General features: G+C 33.9%; 1 protein-coding gene across 1 annotated transcript in view; it reads left to right on the top strand.

Annotated features, from left to right (window-relative positions):
* The first annotated feature begins 6,122 nt into the window (after positions 1–6,122).
* LOC138698218 (glutathione-specific gamma-glutamylcyclotransferase 1-like) overlaps positions 6,123–21,171 on the top strand; it is a 72,503-nt gene continuing 57,454 nt past the window's right edge. Inside the window, exon 1 of the mRNA XM_069824009.1 lies at positions 6,123–6,658. Coding sequence (XP_069680110.1) covers positions 6,491–6,658 — 168 coding nt within the window. The 5' untranslated portion in view covers positions 6,123–6,490. The remainder of the gene's footprint in view (positions 6,659–21,171) is intronic.

Raw genomic sequence — 21,171 nt, 5'->3', positions numbered from 1 at the left:
CTACTACTACTACTACTACTACTACTACTACTCTGTACGAAACCTTCTGTTCCTGTTCGTAGAGACAGAGGGTTTGTAAAGCGACATGGTACCGACACTGCTTAGCTTGAGTACGTGAGCGAGACAGAGAGCAATGTACAGTAGTGGCAAAAAAAACCGGACCGACCCTTGTAGCCGATACAAAAGAATCCTGTGCTGTGTATTGTTTGAAATTGTAATTTCAATATGGATAGTGAAGCCAGAAGTATGTAGGCCTACTGCTATTTAATGTAAAAATACGCAGTTATCTTTTCCGAATGTAATATTGACGCCAGATGAAAATAAAACTCTCAAAGTTTTTTCGTCTGTAAATGTGAGGCACTGAAGGAAACAAAAGACGGTAAGAATCGAAGAAATGCAATAAATTTCATTGTTACAATTAATTTATACAAGACGGACGTGCTTTGTGACTAGCAAAATTTGAATCTGTGACTCTGAAATCAGCTACAAGAGTCGGTCCGGTTTTTATTTTATTTTTTTATTTATTTTTTTTTTTTGCCATTACTGTACAGGAAACTGCCCTTACTAGTATGAATGTCTTTGATTACACGATGTAATCACGATACCCAGTTTGGTCACCGCTGATTTAGAAGGTCCTGGGCATGCACATCTTAGTTCGTATTCTTTCCGGACGCTGAGTGCATTCGGTGGCATTGTATTAGAATAAAATAACCAGTTACACAGAATATTAGAATAAATTTTAGAGAATGTTAATTGAATTTTAAATGAAATAACTGGTTCGAAAGTAATAAAATATTTTTTTTTGATTTCTTAATTTATATTTCCTTCTAAATAAAAAGATATCTCATTTTTTACAGGTACGTTCCTCAACACAACCACAACTTGAGAAGGTTAAGGTACGTAACAATTGTTTCAAACTTTTCTGAATTAAAACTCGACTGTGAAGATTAAAATCACTATTATCCTGTACAAGTTACATAGCCTATCTATTGCCTGCAACAATTTACGTCTCTTCAATTGAACGTTAATTTTTTGGACATAATTATTTTTCGAAGTGCTAAGCTAGTATTGAAATGTTCAATCGCTACGCATGGCAAGTCTGATATTGTGTGTGTAATGTGTATGTTCTTCATATCATCATTTAGGTTAAGCATTTCGCAATAATTGCTTGCATTGCTGTTTTATGTCCATTTTTTTCCTGGCAAAATATTAAAAAGATGTAGGCTAATTTCATTTCTTTCAGAACGTTTCATCTCGTTTACACATGTTTTTCTTTTGCGTAATAATTTTTAGCCTAAATTACATTATAAAATTTTAAAGAAGTAGGTACTAGTTTTATTTTTAAATACTTTCAAATAACATTATTTACACTTTTTTTCATATCTTCACAGTTTCATCTACTTTAATAATCGTTTATATGATAAAATGCATGCGTAACTCTGCGATTTATAAAATTGATCAAGATTTGTTTATTTTTTATTTTTATTTTTGTTAGGCGATCCGTTTTTCAGCAGTTGCCTCTAATGCTCTTCTCTCGCGGTAGAGGGAAGCACATTCAGCCAGTTACGATACTTCTCGGACATGTGGCTGTCCTGTCGTGGAAGGTGAGAAGATGACAACGAAATTATGTTATGGATTGTAGGATTGGGAAGGAAGCGGTCATGGTCCTTGTAATTTAGCCTATATTAATCCAGTATTTGTCTGGAAGGACTTGGGAAACCGCAAAAACCCAAATCAGGATAGCCAGGCTCTCTCTCTCTCTCTCTCTCTCTCTCTCTCTCCCTCCCTATCTCTCTCCCTCTCCCTCTCCCTCTCCCTCTCCCTCTCTCTCTCTCTCTCTTTTTTTTTTTTTTAAGTAAGTAGTTAATTTTCGAAAACGGACCTTGCATAAGGAAAAAGTGTAAACAATTACACCACCGTGCTCGGCAGAAATGTTCTTACGAATATACACAGCTGCTATTATTTACAGTAAAGACTACCAAAACTGCACATTTCAGGACTTCTTTCGTAAGTAGTTTCATGAACATCATGGTATCACCTCCTCGGAAAATAACACGGTGCAGTATTTTTTGTAGCGATCTGGAGGATTAGTAATAAATTATGGAGAAGTTGTGAAAATTTACTCTGAAATGAGGGCAGCCCGAGAAAAGAACTTCCACTTGGATTCTCCGAGATTTCAACTCGGGACTTAGTTTCCAAGTGACGCAAACACTGAAAAGTAATAAAATTGTCAAGACATCTTACGTTTTTAAAGTAGATATTTTGTAATAAAAAAGTAATATTAAGATCATATTTAAAAGTTTAACTGTTAAAATTCAAATTAATGTGCTGCGTTTAAAAATAAGAAAAACATTAAAATTACTTTCAACGTCATAAAAATAATAAAGCTCTTTTCTATTGACTCAGATTGAGACAAGTGGAATTTGTTTAACATTCAAGGTAGAGAATCAGGTTTACGTTTCGTTTCGTAACACGAACACTAGTTTCTGATAATAAAAGTGATTGAAATTCTTGTACACCTTTATGAAACACCGTCATTTCCCATCACAAATGTTTTCTAATTCATTTCCTAGGTAAGTCTCACACAATATTCAATCTGTTCTATAACTAATTTAGAACAGTGTTGCAAGAGGAATTGCGCACTGTGTGCATTTTTTTTTTTTGCCAGAAATAAAGCTACCGAGAATTGTCAAACGTTTCTTGCAGTTAACCGATATCTTCAGGATATTTCTGACCGCATCTTTATTTACTGTAGTAAAATCTTTTAAACAATGAATTTTATTATACTGGAACTATGGCACGATACAAACACCGAAAAAATTCACACCACGTTGGAAACAGTGGAAATCTCGAACCACGTAATAGATCATTTCTTGCTACATGTCTAAATTAGATTGATTGTGACCTATGTCTCAAATTTTCATATTTCTTACGGATATGGACATTAGACAAACTATTAACTCACGTCAATCAGCGATAGTTTTAAGTTTTTTTTTTTTCCATGTTACTAACTTAAAAAGAGTTCCAAAGGTCAAATTCTGACCAGTAGGGTAAAGGTTGGTAATACTGTGATACGAGTAATATTGTGATAGTTCTTTTTGAGAATTTATTAAAATTTTACTCAGCGAGAGAAGGACCGGTTTTGTGCAGCAACTTTCCACGAACATTCCCTTAATATATTGACGCAAAACACCGATCTTCCTCTCGCTCAGTAAAATTATAATAAATTTCCAAAAGAACTATCAATTCATTCATTCATTCATTCATTCATTCATTCATTCATTCATTCATTTAGTGTTCTGCCCAAGGGTAGGGCTTTCACTGCAAATCCAGCTTTCTGCAATCTTTCCTATTTTTTGCCTTCCTCTTCGTTTCCTCATATGATCCACATATCTTAATGTCATCTATCATCTGATATCTTCTTCTACCCCGAACTCTTCTCCCGTTCATCATTCCTTTCAGTGCATCCTTCAGTAGGCAGTTTCTTCTCAGCCAGTGATCCAACCAATTCCTTTTCCTCTTCCTCATCAGTTTCAGCATCATTCTTTCTTCACCCACTCTTTCCAACACAGCTTCATTTCTTATTCTGTCTGTCCACTTGACACGTTCCATTCTTCTCCATATCCACATTTGAAATGCTTCTATTTGCTTCTCTTCACTTCGTCGCTATCTCCATGTTTCTGTCCCATACAATGCCACACTCCATACAAAGCACTTCATTTGTCTCTTCCTTAGTTCTTTTCCAGAGGTCCGCAGAAGATGCTCCTTTTTCTATTAAAAGCTTCCTTTGCCATTGCTATCCTCCTTTTGACTTCTTGGTAGCAGCTCATGTTACTGCTTATTATACACCCCGAGTATTTGAAGCTGTCCACTAGCTCTACTGCCTCATTAAGAATTCGCAAGTTTATCTTCTGTGTTTTTCTTCCTATGACCATGCTCTTCGTCTTATTTGCATTTATAATCCTATAAATATTAAACGTGATTAAATAGTATCCATTAGTTATCTGTCTAATTTAAATCTCATATATTTAACGAATTCGGATATTTTAATAACCTTGCTGCTTGTCAGGAACATTCGCAAACTTGCACAGATAACCTTTTTAGATTCCACTTATCAAAACTAGAAATGTGTGTATTTTTGGAGGCAACTCCCCTCTCCCTTCGTCAAGGATGTGATAAGTAGATACGCCCCAAGTCAAAGATAATGTCACCAAGTTCAAGATCACTCACTTCTTCGATCTGTGACTGCCATCTATGCAAAAAGAAAAGAAAGATACTGCATTGCACGCTCAAGTACAGTTAATACCCCATATTGAAATAACGCTACTGTTATCTAATGATTTATAAATGAATACATTAATGCTATTTAAACGGGTGGATTCATTGGAAGAAGACATAACCATAACAAAAGAAAATAACTTGCGTGAGAAGACGTATTAAAATTAGGTGCCTGGAACGTTAGAAGGTTAGAAACAAAAGAAAAAGAACTTAACAATGGTTAAAAAGAAAATATGTAAATATTGCAATTTTAATAGAAACTAAAATAGCAGCAAAAAGGAATAGAAAAGCTCGGTAATTTCACTATGATTTTTAATGGCATAGAACAAAATAAAAGGGGAAGTTGCAGGGTAGCCATCTTTATGCATGGAAAATGAGTACAAAAACTAAAAGTTGTACTAATACATATGAAAGAGAAACTACCTAAGAGTGATAGTATTACAGTTTATGCTCCAGAAGAGGGCAGAAAAAAGACACAAGAATTCTACGAAACAATATAGCAATAACTGAATAAGTGAACGAAAGCGACCGTGTCATAACAATGGGGATCTACAAATGTTCTAGTAGATAATTATTCTCTTCATTCCTAAAATAGTTTGAATTATGGAGAAAATCACACCATTGAACATGAAAAGAATTAAGGAATAAAAGAAATGATTGAAAAGCACATGTAGTTTAATTTAGAAACATGTATGATTTTTATTGATATTGTAAGTTATTTAAACGATACAGAATTTATATGACATCTCAGGAGTTATTATAAATGCAGGAAATAATCTTAACTACAGAAATTAAAGCTAGTTTAGTTCATCAATTTTTACTTGGAAAGGAAGCAAAATTTCACAGGGTATATCGCATTGCGTACTCCCTCCCTATTTCCTCTGAAGTGAACTATTTTCCATGCCGTAAACTTGAGTGTAAAGGAGAAGGATTTAAACCATATCAAGTGCACTGAACTTATTTTTAAAGTTCATTACTATTTTCTCCACTTCATTATTATTATTTTAAGTGACAAATGAGGCTGACGTTATGGTTTAATTTTTTAGTGTCAAGTATATCCCACCGTTCAGTACGCCTAAATTTTCAGTTTTCACACATAGGTTTAATTTCAACTTATCGTACTTCTGCGACACACAGTTTACATGTTAACATGACGTAGATGCGAACAAATTTAATGAACACACACATTTTAATTTCAATTAACAAAAAATTATGTCTTTATTTACAGTAGGTTACAACCACTAATGTGGTAAAAGGGTAATGCCGTGTTTGTTTGCTTTAGCAATGTCATTAACTAGCTCTTTTTTTTTAGGCGTTTATAAACGTGGAATGTTTCATTATTAAAAGTACAGTTCTGACATTTTTTCTTTAATAGTACTACTCAATTTTTCTATTTTTAACTCAGGCGGAGGGCAATGCCCTCCTAAATGACGCTTCTGCTTTAAGAGAATTTACTGCGCTACATTTCGAACGTCATACATATAGAAGTAGGTATATGCTTATTTTGTGTAACTACTGGAAAAAGTGACAACTTTGAGGTTACGTTGATGCGGATTACTGACCATTGCAAACTCTCTTGTTCGATGCATCCATCTCCCTGCGTCTTCACACTTAATATGGGTGGTAAGCTTCAACAAACAATTCATTCTTTTACGTCATTTAGCTGTGGCTTTTCCGTCTGCCCTCTTCTTCTCGCACGCCACTATATACGCGACTAAGCTTTTACGCACACTCCACCAGTTTCACGTGGTGAGAGCCTGAAATTAGCCGTGTGTGTTACATCAGCTGACTTGTCATTGACTGCTCTCAGCTGTGTTGGCAAACCGGCCAATCAGGTTCAAACTCGAGTGTTCCCGCGCGTCGAGCGTTGGCCGAGATCTCTACTGCTAGGGAAATTGCTTCCCTCCCTCCCCCTCACCGATAGCAGCTCATTGCTTCCGTCAAAGGAGTCGGTCAGAAGTGTACGTCTGTAATGACAATATGGACGAGTCATGATTTGATCGCGGTTTGTTTACAGTATTATAAGTCCGAAGCATCGTCTTAGTTTTCCAACAGTCTGGAGATTAAGTGCGGGAGGACAAACACATAGAAACGAAACGTTTATCGATGTTCGCTTATTCTTAGCATCGTTTCTCACTTGTTTTGCTCACTAGTCTTTCATCCGTGTGATCTAGTTTACTTCACTGAAGAATTAAGAAGAAAAGCCATCAACATGCAGCAACAAGAAGCAGCATCTACTACCGGTTTATGGATTTTTGGTTACGGATCTCTTTGCTGGCATCCTGGTTTCGAGTTTGAGAAATCTATAACGGGATACATCAGAGGATATACAAGGAAATTCTGGCAGGGAAACACGACGCACAGAGGGACTGAAGCAAAGGTAAATACAATATTGTTTTATATGTATTTGTAGTTAGGTACAGTACCACTTTGACCGGTTCCAGGTATCCAGATATATCAGACCGAAATAAGAGAGACAGACATTTAAACATATATTGACATGTTAAGAAAATCATTATTTTCAATGAGCAAATAAGCATTTGTAGTCACTTACCAATAAATTGAAGTTTCATTTTATTTATTCACTTGCAGAATCAAATTTAACAACTGTAGTTGTCCTTTCAGGCCCTTATCCGATAAATTTTATTTAATTTAAAGTGAATGAAAAAAATCTTTGCAAGAAAAAAAATTGATCGAAATTAACTATTCATTATGTTTTAATTACATCTAATGAATACTTTTCCTTATGTCTTTTAACTTCGAAGTTATTTCTCATTCTACAAATGCATTTGAAGTTAATATATTTAAGTGAAAATGTACTAATTTGAATATTTTATTGTCCATATATTTTAAAAACTGTTATTCATTTAATATTTACATACCATTTTATCATTTGTGCCATTGAAACGTGAGTTCGAAATGTTGGACAATTGGCGTTCTGTGGTCGAATTATAGGGTACACACTTTTCTCATAAATTCGGGTCTGTCCCTTAAAATATGACATTCTGGCAACCCTGACCGGTTCAAAATTATTCTGCAACCAAATTTTCTCATTAGTCTACCTATAGCTATCATCATAATTATCATCTTCTCACCCATTCTTTCCCCTTATTAGTAACTGTAGTTGGTTACTGCTCAAAACTTCACTTCCTAGATTCGTTACGTTTGCTTCCTACTTAAACCGCAACACGCGCTTGGGTTACTGTTATCTTCATTCCGTTTAAATGTAGAGAAACAATACGCCAGCATACCGCGAATTTTAAAATATATCGCTTGTTCTAAATTTCTCTTGAAAACTATTTAGATAAGATTATCTCAAGTGCATGGAAATTGTATCAACATCTGTCTAAGAAGTGTGTTTTTATCTCTATCTGTGAAGATTATTTGTATCTCTGTATACTTCCGTGTTTTTTCCGTAAAACACTGATTAATAGGCCTACTTAAGACATTTTTTTCCTGACGGGAAATTAGAAAAGCTGGAATGAAGTTAATAAGCCATGGAATATTTTTCTGTGCTAATGTTTTTATGTTATATATATATATATATATATATATATATATATATATATATATATATATATATATGCCTATACTAATTATATTATTATTATTATTATTATTATTATTATTATTATTATTATAACTATAATTGGCCTCTGGCTGTTGTTCAGCACACAATATGAATAATAAATAAATAAATTATTATCGGTGCTGCTGCTCTTCTTGTTGATAGTGTTAGTATCATAATACATGTCGCACTTCCAGTAAAATAGTGTCGTAACTTTATGTTTCGATAAAAATTGGTCCCGGCTTTCGATGTATTATTTTCTTATCGGTGACTGACCGCTCCTTTGCCGGCAAAGAATATTGTGATGTCCATTCAAAGCCGAGCAATTGTCATTGTCATATAGCCGCACTATTAGTCGAAGAGCCAATGTGTGGTTTTCTATGCTGGAGACCCTGAAATTCCACAGATATCCACGCTATTTTTTTAAAGTAGGTTATTTTATGACGCTTGATCAACATCTTAGGTTATTTAACGTCTGAATGAGATGAAGGTGATAATGCCGGGGAAAATGAGTCCGGGGTCCAGCACTGAAAGTTACCCAGCATTTGCTCATATTGGGTTGAGGGAAAACCCCGGGAAAACCTCAACCAGGTAACTTGCCCCAACCGGGAATCGAACCTGGGCCACCTGGTTCCGGTCAGATGCGCTAACCGTTACTCCACAGATGTGGACGCTATTACAGACGATAGATGATATGAGGGGGGGAAAGAAACCGAGTACCCTCGAGAAGAACCATGTGCAAAGCCTAGTACCCTCGAGAAGAATCATATGCAAAGTCTGCTTTATCCACTTCAAATTCAATCACGATCGAGTCGCCTGTATGGAAGGCGAGCAAGATATCACTTGAGCCCATAATCACTCTCACTCTGCTAGGTGCCGAACCAGACCTCTAGATCAAATATAAATAATAACAAAGTCGTACACATTCCTGTATAATAAAGACAGTTAAATGTAAAAGATGAAATGAAATTATTATTATTATTATTATTATTATTATTATTATATTATTACTATTATCATTATTATTACTATCCATCATCATCATCATCATTCACCGTCATCATTGTGCATTGTGTAGTGTTGTCTACACACTTTCGTCCCATGCTCGCTCATGTTCTCGTATATTGCAACTTTCACTTATTTTGTGAGTTATATTATTTCCAGAATATGAAATACATGACATTCTGTTGTGGCACTGGGTCTCTTTTTCTGTGTAATTGTCAAATACAAAATACGTCCTTGAGAGTTATCCATGCACACCAAATGTGCTTACACTATCGGCAGGTAGATTTTTATATTGAATAGGCACTAAATTTTGAGCAGTGAAACGTAAACAAAGGTACTGAAAGCTACAACACATTGGTTGCTTTCAGAACAAGATTCTGGAAGGATCGACTATTTAAAGAAATTCATTTGACACGAAACTCCTACAAACAATTCGAAAACAATATTTAACACGCATCAGTAACATTTACTGAGACAACAACCTGCTGGAAATTTTCACCGGGGACAGAACATCTAGAAGCTTGGAGACCGTTACTTTTAAGCGGTCCGACCTCCCCTTCCTTCCGCACTAGCAGGTACAGTACCATTCATCTGCAAAACATTTTTTTTGAAACGGAAGTTATTGTATAGGGATATCCTGAACCAACAGATAGTGCACGTGTATACTGCATTTTTTTTTTTCATGGAGTGCAGTTTCATAGAAAGGACTTTGCCGACAGACCTTCTACTGCCCCCTACTAATTGGTTGTCATAAATAACTATCTTCCTTACGGTGACGGAAATCTTGTCTTCTCCTGTCAGTAACCAATCACAACCCTTGTTCAGAAGAATTGACATACTCTCGTCAAATCCACGTGGAGGCAGAGTTGCTGCATCTTTTCCGAATTCCAAGAATCCCGTCAGTCTCATTTCAGGGTCACCAGGATTATGGCAACTGTGCAATGTTGGGACGAGGGGACAGGATGGAATTGTCAGAGGTGTTTATGTAGGAAGTCATAAATCTGTAAGTGGGTGTTCAAAGGAGCCATCGAATTGCACTTCTTGAAATAAAATAAGGTATACTATGAGGGACGCGCTTTGCGTGTGCATTTGATTTTCGGCATATAAACATTGAGGATATACGTAGTGTATTAGTATATTAAATACTCTTAAAAACAACTAAAAATGGCAAATTTTTATTATGTTCCTATATGTAAACACAGGGAAAGCTTTTTGTCTTCAATCAGATCCCGAAATATTCTGAATATATGCTTTAAATCTTAAAAAAAATATAAGTAATTAAATTGCGCCTCGAAAGTGCTAGCTCTTAAATAAAAGTAACTACTTCAAGTAAGGAATTGTTGACTACAGTTTCATTTTGGAAGAGAAAAAAAGAAAAATTAATAAAAACCTATGCAACCTCGACAGCGAGCTATGTTAGCTTAGATTATATGCAGTAGTTGTAGGAGTCTCCGAAGTTTACGCCTGCAGTAAACTCTCGATAAACTGGGATGTTTATTATCCAGGAAGATCCGTAGTGGAACCCATTTCGTGAATAATGTTTTTAATGTACTGTACCCTAATTATTAAAACCATGTTTTAACTTCAAATTTTCAAACTCATCCTACATAGTATTCAAAACTGCATGTCCTTAACCTACAAAACACACGACTAACCGTGATACTACTGCGATCATATTGTATCATCCTATTAAAAATTGCATTCGATCTTTCTGGATCTACAGAAAAAAATACAAGGAATTCAATCTCGATAGTCTCTTCCCTATAAAAAAAAACATTGGTGGCTGCATATCCTGTTTTTAGCGTACGGTTCTTAAATACTAATTATTAAAGAGGGCAATAACACTTTCGACATATTTCCTATTTTTTTTTATTCGTGCATATTGTTCTCAAAGTTCTCGTTTAGGTTCATGAACATTCAATTTACTCGTATTTATATTCTGCATACTGCAGATTTCCCCACCCATCTCGAGGAATCGCTGAATATTATACAGGTTTACGTTATTATTTATTGTAAATTAAATTAAATGATGAGGTAAGAAAATATTGAATTATATTAAATTATACTAGGTTATACAAAATAATTGTAAATATAATTTTGACACGCACAGAAAACCAACAAGCGGGAAAACGTAATCAACTGAGGCATAGGCCTATGACAAAACATAGCCTTACAACATGTTGCGCCGCATGGAACGCTCCTGCCATCTGACGGTAAAACTTCGCATAAGATATCCCTATTGTGAGAGCGCAGCTAGATCATGAAAGTAAGTGGTCAGTGTTTTCAGTTTGTAGTGCAACGAACAAAAGGGTCAGAACCATAAGTTAGTGGGCTAAGCGCCATTTACTAAAACCGTAGAAAACAAGGGTTAAAATGAAGTTATTACCATAATTCAATGAAAACATATAGCAAGTAATATAAAATATACACATTAAAACTAAATGATATGCCAATCTTCATTAAACGATGGTATTCACTTAACTTTAACCCTTGCTTTCTCCGTTTTTAGTAAATGGCGCCTGGCTCACTATGGCTCTGAATCCTTCATTATTCTGCTGTATGTGAGTTCTTCTATAGTGATGTCACTGAAGCCTCTAGTTGTTCTGTCCCCGGAACTACCTATGCCTAAGCGTAGGCCTACAATGATAAATCTAGCGTTTATTTTATTATAAAAGTGTTTCTGTATTAGTATCTTAAATGAAAACAGTCATGTCCTTTAAATTTCATGTTGTCAGAATCGATCCTTGTTTAATCGTTGTCGGTGTCGATTAATAATGAGTTGTAACTGGACAATGTCATCTACCGGCTCGGCGGTCTTTATGATCGGATTTCATACAATGTATTCCATCTAATCAAAAATGTGTCACTTCGATCACTTCATTTTAGGATGGTGGTCTTTGACCCAAAGTTTTCGAGTTATGTTTAAGTCCTCCGAAATGCGTAAAATAATACATAATGATTATGTAGGCCTATTCATTTCTTAATGATTTTACTCATTTCCCAATAGCCGAATTAACTCGATAAACAGAAATGCAATAGATGTACTTTTTAACCAAGTTTCTTACAATTCCCTAATAAGATATTTCCGCAGTACCTAATGATAACGTCCGCTTGCACGTCGGTTATTTCAATTCAATACTTGTTAAACTACTATTTTTCTGTCGCTTTTACTAAAAAGTGGAGATAAACAAAAACGCTTAAAAGCCAATATATTCCTCCGCAAAGTGACTCTTTCTATTTGTCTGAAGTAGTCAGTTTTCCTGTTTCTTAGAAATCTTTTCGAGCCTTAAAATTGCTGGAACCGAAATACTTGTCTGAAATATTTGTCTGAAATAGTCAGTTTTCCTGTTTCTTAGAAATCTTTTCGAGCCTTAAAAATTGTTGGAACCGAAATACTGTACCAATAAATTCACTTGTAATTCCCGTAATATCATCAATCCTGACTTCATCAGCGAACTTGTAAAACATGTTAAGTACAATTCTCTTTCTCATTACATTGTTAAGGCTTTGCTTTCCTTGGTGATGTTTCTTATACGAAGCCATAAGTTTCATCACACCAATTTTCACCTGCCTCATATTTTTTTAGTTTACGAAACTGAAGTTTCAGTTAGGCCTAATATACCGACACTTACTCATTGCGAGGTAATGATAGCGAGTTGCCATTACATTTTCACATTAAATTGTTTGCTAATCTTATCTATTTTCCTTAAAGTGCTCCTTATTTGGCTATTAAAGTTCATGTAGCCTAATAAATTTCAAAATACCGTAGAAACTTCAAATAATAAAAATGTGTTTTGTGGCAACTAAAATCAAATCGGAAGCTATGAACAGATTATTAACAGGAGGACATCTACTGTTTGAAGATATTAAGGCTATGCGTTTCTGGAAATAGTCGAATTTTGACAAATTTTATTTTATTTTTTATTTTTACTCTAAAAAATGTACGATTTCATGAAAATTTTATTTCAATATCTTAATTACAAGTATACTTTCATATAATTGGCAGATGTTGTGTTAATGTACGAGTTCACTGTAACCAAATCTTAAAATTTAATTATTTAAAAAAAGAGATTTTCTTCGTTTTCAACGGCAAGTATTTATTTTATTTCTCAGTGGTTAAAGCTAGAGTGGTGAATAGGACTTGGAAGTTGATGACCTAAAAATCACATAAAAATGACCTATAAAATGATCTTAAATTTCTCAAAATATGACAGTAAATTAAAAAAAAAAGGCATGATTATAACGATAAAATATAAAAAATAGTATATTTTCATCTATGGATGCACATTGTCACCAAAGTCAGTGACTAACTGTCGCAAAAGAACTTTGTCTGCTTTGTTTTCCTTTCGGCATTTTTACGTCTTCACTTGTGAGATACAATATTCTGACTGCGAGCACTGCGGCTGCAGTATTTGTTCTGTTGCATTGAATGGGGGGAAGCACGTAGCACACGTGATCAGGAGTCAAGGCTGATCCAACCATAAAGAAAATTCCTGAAAGGCGCAATCGAATTGCGTAAGCAATCTGCAATAGATTCTAGAATATAAGGAGAAAAGGGCAAAAATGCAACAAGAAGTAAAACATTTCCTAAAAATGACCAATAGACAATTAAATGCCGAAAAATGCAAAATAAAAGTAGGCTATATTTGTTCGTGTTGAAATGAAACGCGTTTGTATTGCAACCTGCATTGTCTGTGATGTCTCAGAAAAAAAGATGATATTTCATCAACTTCCGAGCCCTAGTGATGAAACTTATTCAGTAATATATCTGTTATGAAATGGAGCACTTGATTGGCTGTATTCAGCATAGTTTTATTGCTAGAGAATTATACGTAAAGCAGTGTTATCTTTTCATTAATGTTTGAACATAGAAGAAATTATACCTTTTTTTTTTTTTTACAAATGAACAAATTAGTGTACGGAATTACTAATGCTCCACTGAACAATATGCAGTGTTACCTTCAAGAAAAACTTAAATTTTTAATCAAATAATTTCTTTTTGGAAATAGGATTTTCACTAAGAAAATTAAAATAAAAAAAAAAAAACAAAAGCTTAATTTTGTAAAAAGTTTTTACGAGAAAAGATTGAAATTTATAATGTGTGATTATGGTTTTCTTATACATATTCAGTAAAAATTTCAACACTCTAGCTAAAAAAAAATTGTGGATATTAGAAATTTCAGTAGCATATCGCCTTAAAGTGAGAGTTCAACCATTAGTCACAAGCATTAAATTAGGCCTACTAAAAAAAAGTTATCATGGGACTACACTACGCTTTCTTTAATGGTATTACTTCTCCGGTAGCCAATGGAAGTGTTTCGTAGTTATTGCTTTTGTTTCCTTCCACATTTTAAGTAAGCATGCGGAAGAATAAATACCGATGTTCTAGAATGCCCAGATTTTATCTTCGATGGAATTCATAATTAACTACCCCGTTTTGTTCCTAATATTAACTTCATTTTAAATTATTCTGCAATACGTCATTATTTCTTAAAAGTTGTATTCTATCCTCACAATGGCTATTAATAGTAGAGAACAAAATAAGTAATACAAATACCTGAGCAAGCTAGGGAAAATAGAGACTGGTAATGTCGATAAAATATTCATAGCTTGAAGGCTGCCAGTCTTTATTTGGCTGTACTTCCGAGGAGCGATATTTGTACTTGGGAGGTCACTCGAGAAAGTGGACATCTGAATTCAATAGCCTTGCACCGTTACGCACACCGAGACATGTCTCTCTTCAAGTGGATATCTGTTCCTATGTACTATAGATACACACTTGCAATTTTCGAAGTTCTAATTGATCTTCTCGACGTCTGTTGCCTAGATATCCTCTAAGAAACGCAATGCTATGATTTTACAGTGTAATGCACGCATTTCTAACATTTTCTTGCAAAAAGGGATTTTATATCTCCATCTTTCTTTTCATGCAGTAGAAACAACTGAAAAGTACGCTATATTAGAAGACCTCCAACTCAATATATACGATGGAGAGTCTGTTGACATAAATTAATAGTATTGCCAGTGGTAGCAAAAATGAGAACTACATATCATGTTACATAGCCCTATCGGTATTACAAATATCTATTACATCAATAGATGATGATGATGATGATTATTATTATTATTATTATTATTATTATTATTATTATTATCAGAGATCGGAAGTTTAGGCATTATGAATCATTAAAATAGGCAGGCAAAAAGGCATCATAAATAGCTAAAATAGGCAGGCAAAAAGGCATTATAAATAGCTAAAATACGCAATAAAAGGCAATTACAAAAACCTTGCACTAGACCCACAACCTTGCATTTTCCACAAAGGGATTTCGGCAGCAAGAGAAACTTTACATAAGTCGAATGCAAATTGAGATTTTCGACTCGATGTTGCAATTAATGTTGGAAGCAAAGAAATCATCTTCCTAGTAGCCTTGAAAAGTGCATTTTTGTGTGTGGTTGTACTGATATGTTTGCGATATGAAATATTTAGCTAGCTACAAAGATAATATGAACTGACTGAAAGACAATAATATACATTCGGTGAAGTCACTTTCATTGTAGCGGTTATAGAAATAAATTAAAATATACCTGTAGGCAATTTTAATAATAAATTAATAAATAATGATAAATAATCAAATAAAGGCAAAAAAGCGTTTATTTTGTAAATTAGGCATTTATATTTTAAAAGGCAGAAAAGGGCAACATAAAACTGTGACGTTTCAATCACAAAGGTATATTTCGTACAGATTTACTTTCAAAATGAAGATGGATTTAACACATTTAAAAAGGCATTCTGCCAAAGTTCTGGTCTCTGATTATTATTATTATTATTATTATTATTATTATTATTATTATTATTATTATTATTAGTATTAGTATTAGTATTAGTATTATTATTATTATTATTATTATTATTATTATTATTATTATTATTATTATTTCGATATTATGAAACTGGCAAATTCTGTATGCAATGGATATTAATGATATCTTTTTAAAATTGTCCGATGGGAAACATTTATAACCTGTCTTTATTTATCATTCCCATTGGAACACAGCTAACAACACTTCATTATTATTATTATTATTATTATTATTATTATTATTATTATTATTATTATTATTGTTATTATTATTTCGATGTTATGAAACTGGCAAATTCTGTATGCAATGGATATTAATGATATCTTTTTAAAATTGTCCGATGGGAAACATTTATAACCTATCTTTTTTTTTTATTATTCCCATTGGAACACAGCTAACAACACTTCGGCCCCAATACGCAAACTGAAGAACTTCCATGTTGATATATCTTGCGTCATAATAGTTCAACCACCTTTGTAGAAACTCTGTCCTGGTTTAGCCTCAAATCTACCTTTCCTATCAGCCATTTTGTTATCTCTTATGTCTTTATGTAGTTCCACATAATGTTATTATTTAGTCAGCCGCCCGAAGACAGGTCTGAACCTCACAAGTGATACCAACAAGGCACCACTTATAAGGCAACTAGCCAGAAGATAATGGGGTAGGGCGGCCAGTTTATTTTCCCCTCCATTGCATACACTGCCGATTAGGTTGCCAGTAAATCCTTTTGTTTCAAATACAGACAAGAAAATTATGTGAGATCCACTGTTCGCTCACTATCACACAAATTTGCTTCCATTTAGGTCATTGATCTGGAATTGTCGAAATAAGCTCCAAATTTCCAGTGTCTAATGATGAACTGCATTATAGAGACTTAAAAAAAATATGTACCTACTTACTATTGTTCAAGAGTTTACAAATTCGTTGTGGGTTAGTGAATGCTGTGGAGAGGGTAGGCTGCAATATTTTGACCCTTAATAAAGCACGCTTGATTCTGATAGTTCTTTTTCCTCATTTTATGTTGCCGGTGCTTGAATTTTTGTATCTTGAATCACTGTTTCTGAAATGAAAAAGAACGTAACAAGTTTATGTCTTTTTGACATCTTGGTGTGTTTTTAAGAGTTTTGTGAATAACAATACACTTTACATTTCCGAACCTAATTTGAGACACCTATGTTGTGTTAAATCAGCTTATAATAATCTAACCAGTACGTTTTGTATATTCCCTATGGCAGCTTAAATCATTTCAGCGTAGTTACTATGCAAAGAGGGAACTTTCCATGAGTAACAAAAAACAGAAGAGATTATTGCCCTTAGAGAGGTGCAGCAGAGACCTTCAGCTTAAGACTAAGGCCTGTGTAACTGCTGTAACTTTCACTTGACGTTAAGCTACATAAATAAACTTTATAATCCCTCCCATTTGCCTTGCGACATTGAACTAAATTCACGGACAAACAAGGATAAGTCAGCAGTTCAACGAAGAATCACTATGGCAGTCCTAGCACTATCAACCTCATTAGACCTGAAATTAAAGATAATGTTCTTCCTTCGTTCTTCACTTAGTGCATTCTGATTTTAATTGAAAAGATTAAAATTACAATTTTAAATATTTTACGGTCTTTCTAAACCACAGAAATTATCTCAGTAATATTATTACTAGAGACGAGAATTCCATGTAAATGCATGTTTTTATAGGAACATAGGGCATAGCTCAAACTTGGTACTTATCAATTTCATTACTTTCTGGTTCCAAATATTAGTACTTTTTCCGTGCGTATTGGTCTTTTTGGGGATAAAAACATGCATAATGCATATTTAAGCAATTTTTTAGTGTAATCATGCATATAGTATACATTATATTCAGTTTAAATGCATGTTTTAATGGTTTTGAGTGGACACCTCAGTTTCTCGATTTTTATGACCCTCCGTTTAGCTTCAGGAATTAGGATTGAAAAAAGAAAAGAAAAAAACTAAATAACAGAAAAAAGTTCATTCAAGTCTGCACCCATAACTTCTTGCAATGTAGAGAGGTTATTCTCAGTCTACAAAAGCATATTGACTGACAAGCGCAGGAACCTTACAGAAACCAATTTAGACATGCTGTTAGTTAACTGTGCAAAAAAAGAAGAAAAGTGAAATAAGAAATTTGGAACAAAAATAGAATTGCATATTTTAATGTATTTTTCGCTTGATCGTGCATGTTTCATAGTTTGATAGTGCATGAATGCATGCATATTTTGGGATTTTAAAGTGCATGGAATTCTCGTCTCTAATTATTACCATTGTTATTATTATTATTATTATTATTATTATTATTATTATTATTATTATTATTATTATTGCTGCTGCTGAAGAAGAAGTCATTAATACATCTGCGCCTGGGGATAGGCTAGGCCTATATGCTCACATACTTAATTTGTGTTAGGCATTTTATAAGCAAGGCGATTCTCAGATCAGATAGATAAAAAAGAGAAAAAATACCGCTTAACAAGATGACGTGGTGCAAATGAAAGGCAAGAGGGATACACCTACTTTCGAAAAATAATTGTTATATCTTCACTGAACTCCATAAATTGAACTAGGTTCTCCGGATTTTGTATTCGGAGACATTGGTACATCCTTCTCGCGTGAATATAATTTTCTAATTACTGCCGAAAATAGAATTTGTTTCAAAGATAATGTTTCACTTTTCAGTACGCTTTCTTTATCAAAATAATATTAGTACAGAAGCGTTCATTAATATACCCGATCGAAGTCGATATCCACTTCAACGAGGACATCGGCCCGAAAACAAAAGACATAACTATATACAGAAGGCATTATAAAACCTACTAGTTTTGTAATCTAATAGCATTTAGCTTGTTTGTTTTCGGTATAGAATTTATTTTTAAGAGAAACGGGGCAGGGAGTAACACATTAATAGATTGGAAATGAGTTTGGTGCTCCTTGTGACAAAAGACAGTTCAAATATTCCACATTTTTACTTGTATTTTCTGACTGGATGACTATGGGTAACCGCCACCAAATTTGCACTTATTTTCATATAAGATATGCCCACATGCAATAGGCCTCACCAATTTCATTTCATTTGAATTTCAATTGTGTACCTAATTAAATGTTTTAATGAAATTAATTTTTAAGTTTCGTAGCTACATTAAATAATAAAATTGTATTTTTTACTGTTAATACGGTATGCAGATTATGTCTTATCGATTGTGACAGTGAAAATATTCATGGATAATAAAGAAAGCCGTGTATAGTATACAAAGTGCAGTACGTTTACTATTTTTAGTGTGTTATGCTTATCGGTGTTACAAAATAAAACTGTGTGAATAATTTAAAATTAATAAAGAATTAATTAATCTCAGAAGTTTAGTTCTGTACTCTGCCATGTTGTCTCCTGAAGTCCGCGAAAAGTAGAATAAATTTCTGTCGGTAATACTAATGAACGCTTCTGCATACTGACTCAGTATTCCTTCACTAAAATACTTATATTTAGTCACATTTCATAGAAATAATCGGATGTGGACTTCGTTCTAAATATCACATATTGTGGATTTGTGGGTTTTAGAGCAGTGATGTAATTTCTTTGTTACTGAAATGTTAAGACTAATTTGCCACGTTATCTCAACCATAAACAAGTTTCCGGGATACATACGAGCTACAGTAAAATCACTTGAATTATATTAGTATTTATACATCACTACGTGGAAAATCCATCGCATGCATGTATTGATGAAGTTGTAAAATCGAAGAAGGTAGTGTTGTGTGCTAATTCTTGATGTGGACGGAGAAAGGAAGAAGATGATAAAAACCGGTATAAAGAATAGATAAGGGAGGAGGAGGAGGAGGAGGAGAAGAAGAAGAAGAAGAAGAAGAAGAAGAAGAAGAAGACGAAAAGAAAAAATAATCATACACGTAAATTTTAGAGTTTTCAAACATTTCTAGCGTTTCCTTCCCTTTAATAATACAATTTCATCTTGTCTTCAAAAATAAGTCAAATAAAAATAAGCAATTGTGTTGTATCTTCGTTACATAAATACGGCAAACAAAATGCTATGTAATGCAAGAATTAATTTCGAGAAAAAAAAAATTGCTAGTTTATAACGGCGTGATACAAAGGCGTAGAAGTATATATGAACATACACGGATATGTAGGTAATTTGCAATTAACTTAATTGTGGCAGATGAATTTGAAAGTAAGGTCTTCATTTAATGTCAGTTTAAGCTGTAGAATGTACTTACAGGCGGTGATCTGTGATGTCATTGTGGCAAAGATAGAATGAGTGTCAGGGGGAAAATTTCGTTCAGCATACATATTATTTGAATTACAGAATAGGCCCAAGATCCTTCCTTCATTGTGAGATGCTGTTAGCAGATAACTTTGGCTGCCTTTGGATTTTTCTTTTTATTACGCTACAGTTTCTTCCCTACTTGAATATAACCCCCAATGTCTCTTCTAGTTTGACGATAATCTTTCCTGGCATCCGTTTGCAGTCACTTCATCTATAGATTAATAAATGACAAATCATTGTCTCAGTATTAAACAAATTCAAGGGTCATAAACTTATTATCAATTAATAGTTGATACATTGGCCTCGGCAAATCGTGCGACATTCTCATAACAAAAACAAATCAATTCAAGGAATTTTTCATGCATAAAGTTTATCTAAAGAATAAGACGCTTGTAAATTGTATCGACATTTTAAGTCCAAGGTTGCAGGGTTTAAAGAACTAGAGCTCTGTATCCATGGTAGTTCATTTAACGTTCCGACCACTAATGTCTGAAATAAACAAAAGGATAATGTTCGTAGTATAGTCTGTAAGTGTAAGTTACTCAATATTTGTTTAAAATGTTCTGTGCTTTTTAATACTCGCGAAAAAGTTCTCTGCTGGGAATAGAGGAGAATGGAAAAATACATTTCAGAAATCTCAACACACTTTCCAGAATGGAAAAATCGATGTTCTAACCTTCAGATTTTCTCCCTCTTCTGAACAAAATAATAATTTATTACACATATCATGGTAAACGGTATCTAAAGTGCTAGGTGATTTCAGTGGACATTAGGATTAAAGAAAGAGCGTATGCTCGTTCGTATAGCCTACTACAAACTACAAAAATCGATCACCTCTGACACGACTTGTGTGTTGTAGCTACAGTGTAGAAATCAGTGTAACACATGATCAATAGGTACCACAAATTCCAGTTTAACGGTCGCTATCGCTCAAGATATACCGTGCAGTGTGTACAACTCAAAGCTTCAGATCCGGAATAGCACCTGGGAGTGAGTTCGATTCCCAGTTAGATAAACTATAAGATTGTGATTTTTTCGATGTTATTCTAAATTGTAAGGCAAACATTAGGTAATCCCACGGCGAATTCTCGACCTCATCTCTCCAAATATCATCTAGCTCTCACCAATAGCGTCAACTTTAAATAACCTAGAAGTTAATAC

The sequence above is a fragment of the Periplaneta americana genome, chromosome 4, assembly GCF_040183065.1.
Source record: "Periplaneta americana isolate PAMFEO1 chromosome 4, P.americana_PAMFEO1_priV1, whole genome shotgun sequence".
Taxonomy (NCBI): domain Eukaryota; kingdom Metazoa; phylum Arthropoda; class Insecta; order Blattodea; family Blattidae; genus Periplaneta; species Periplaneta americana.
This window is presented reverse-complemented; position numbering and strand designations above follow the sequence as displayed.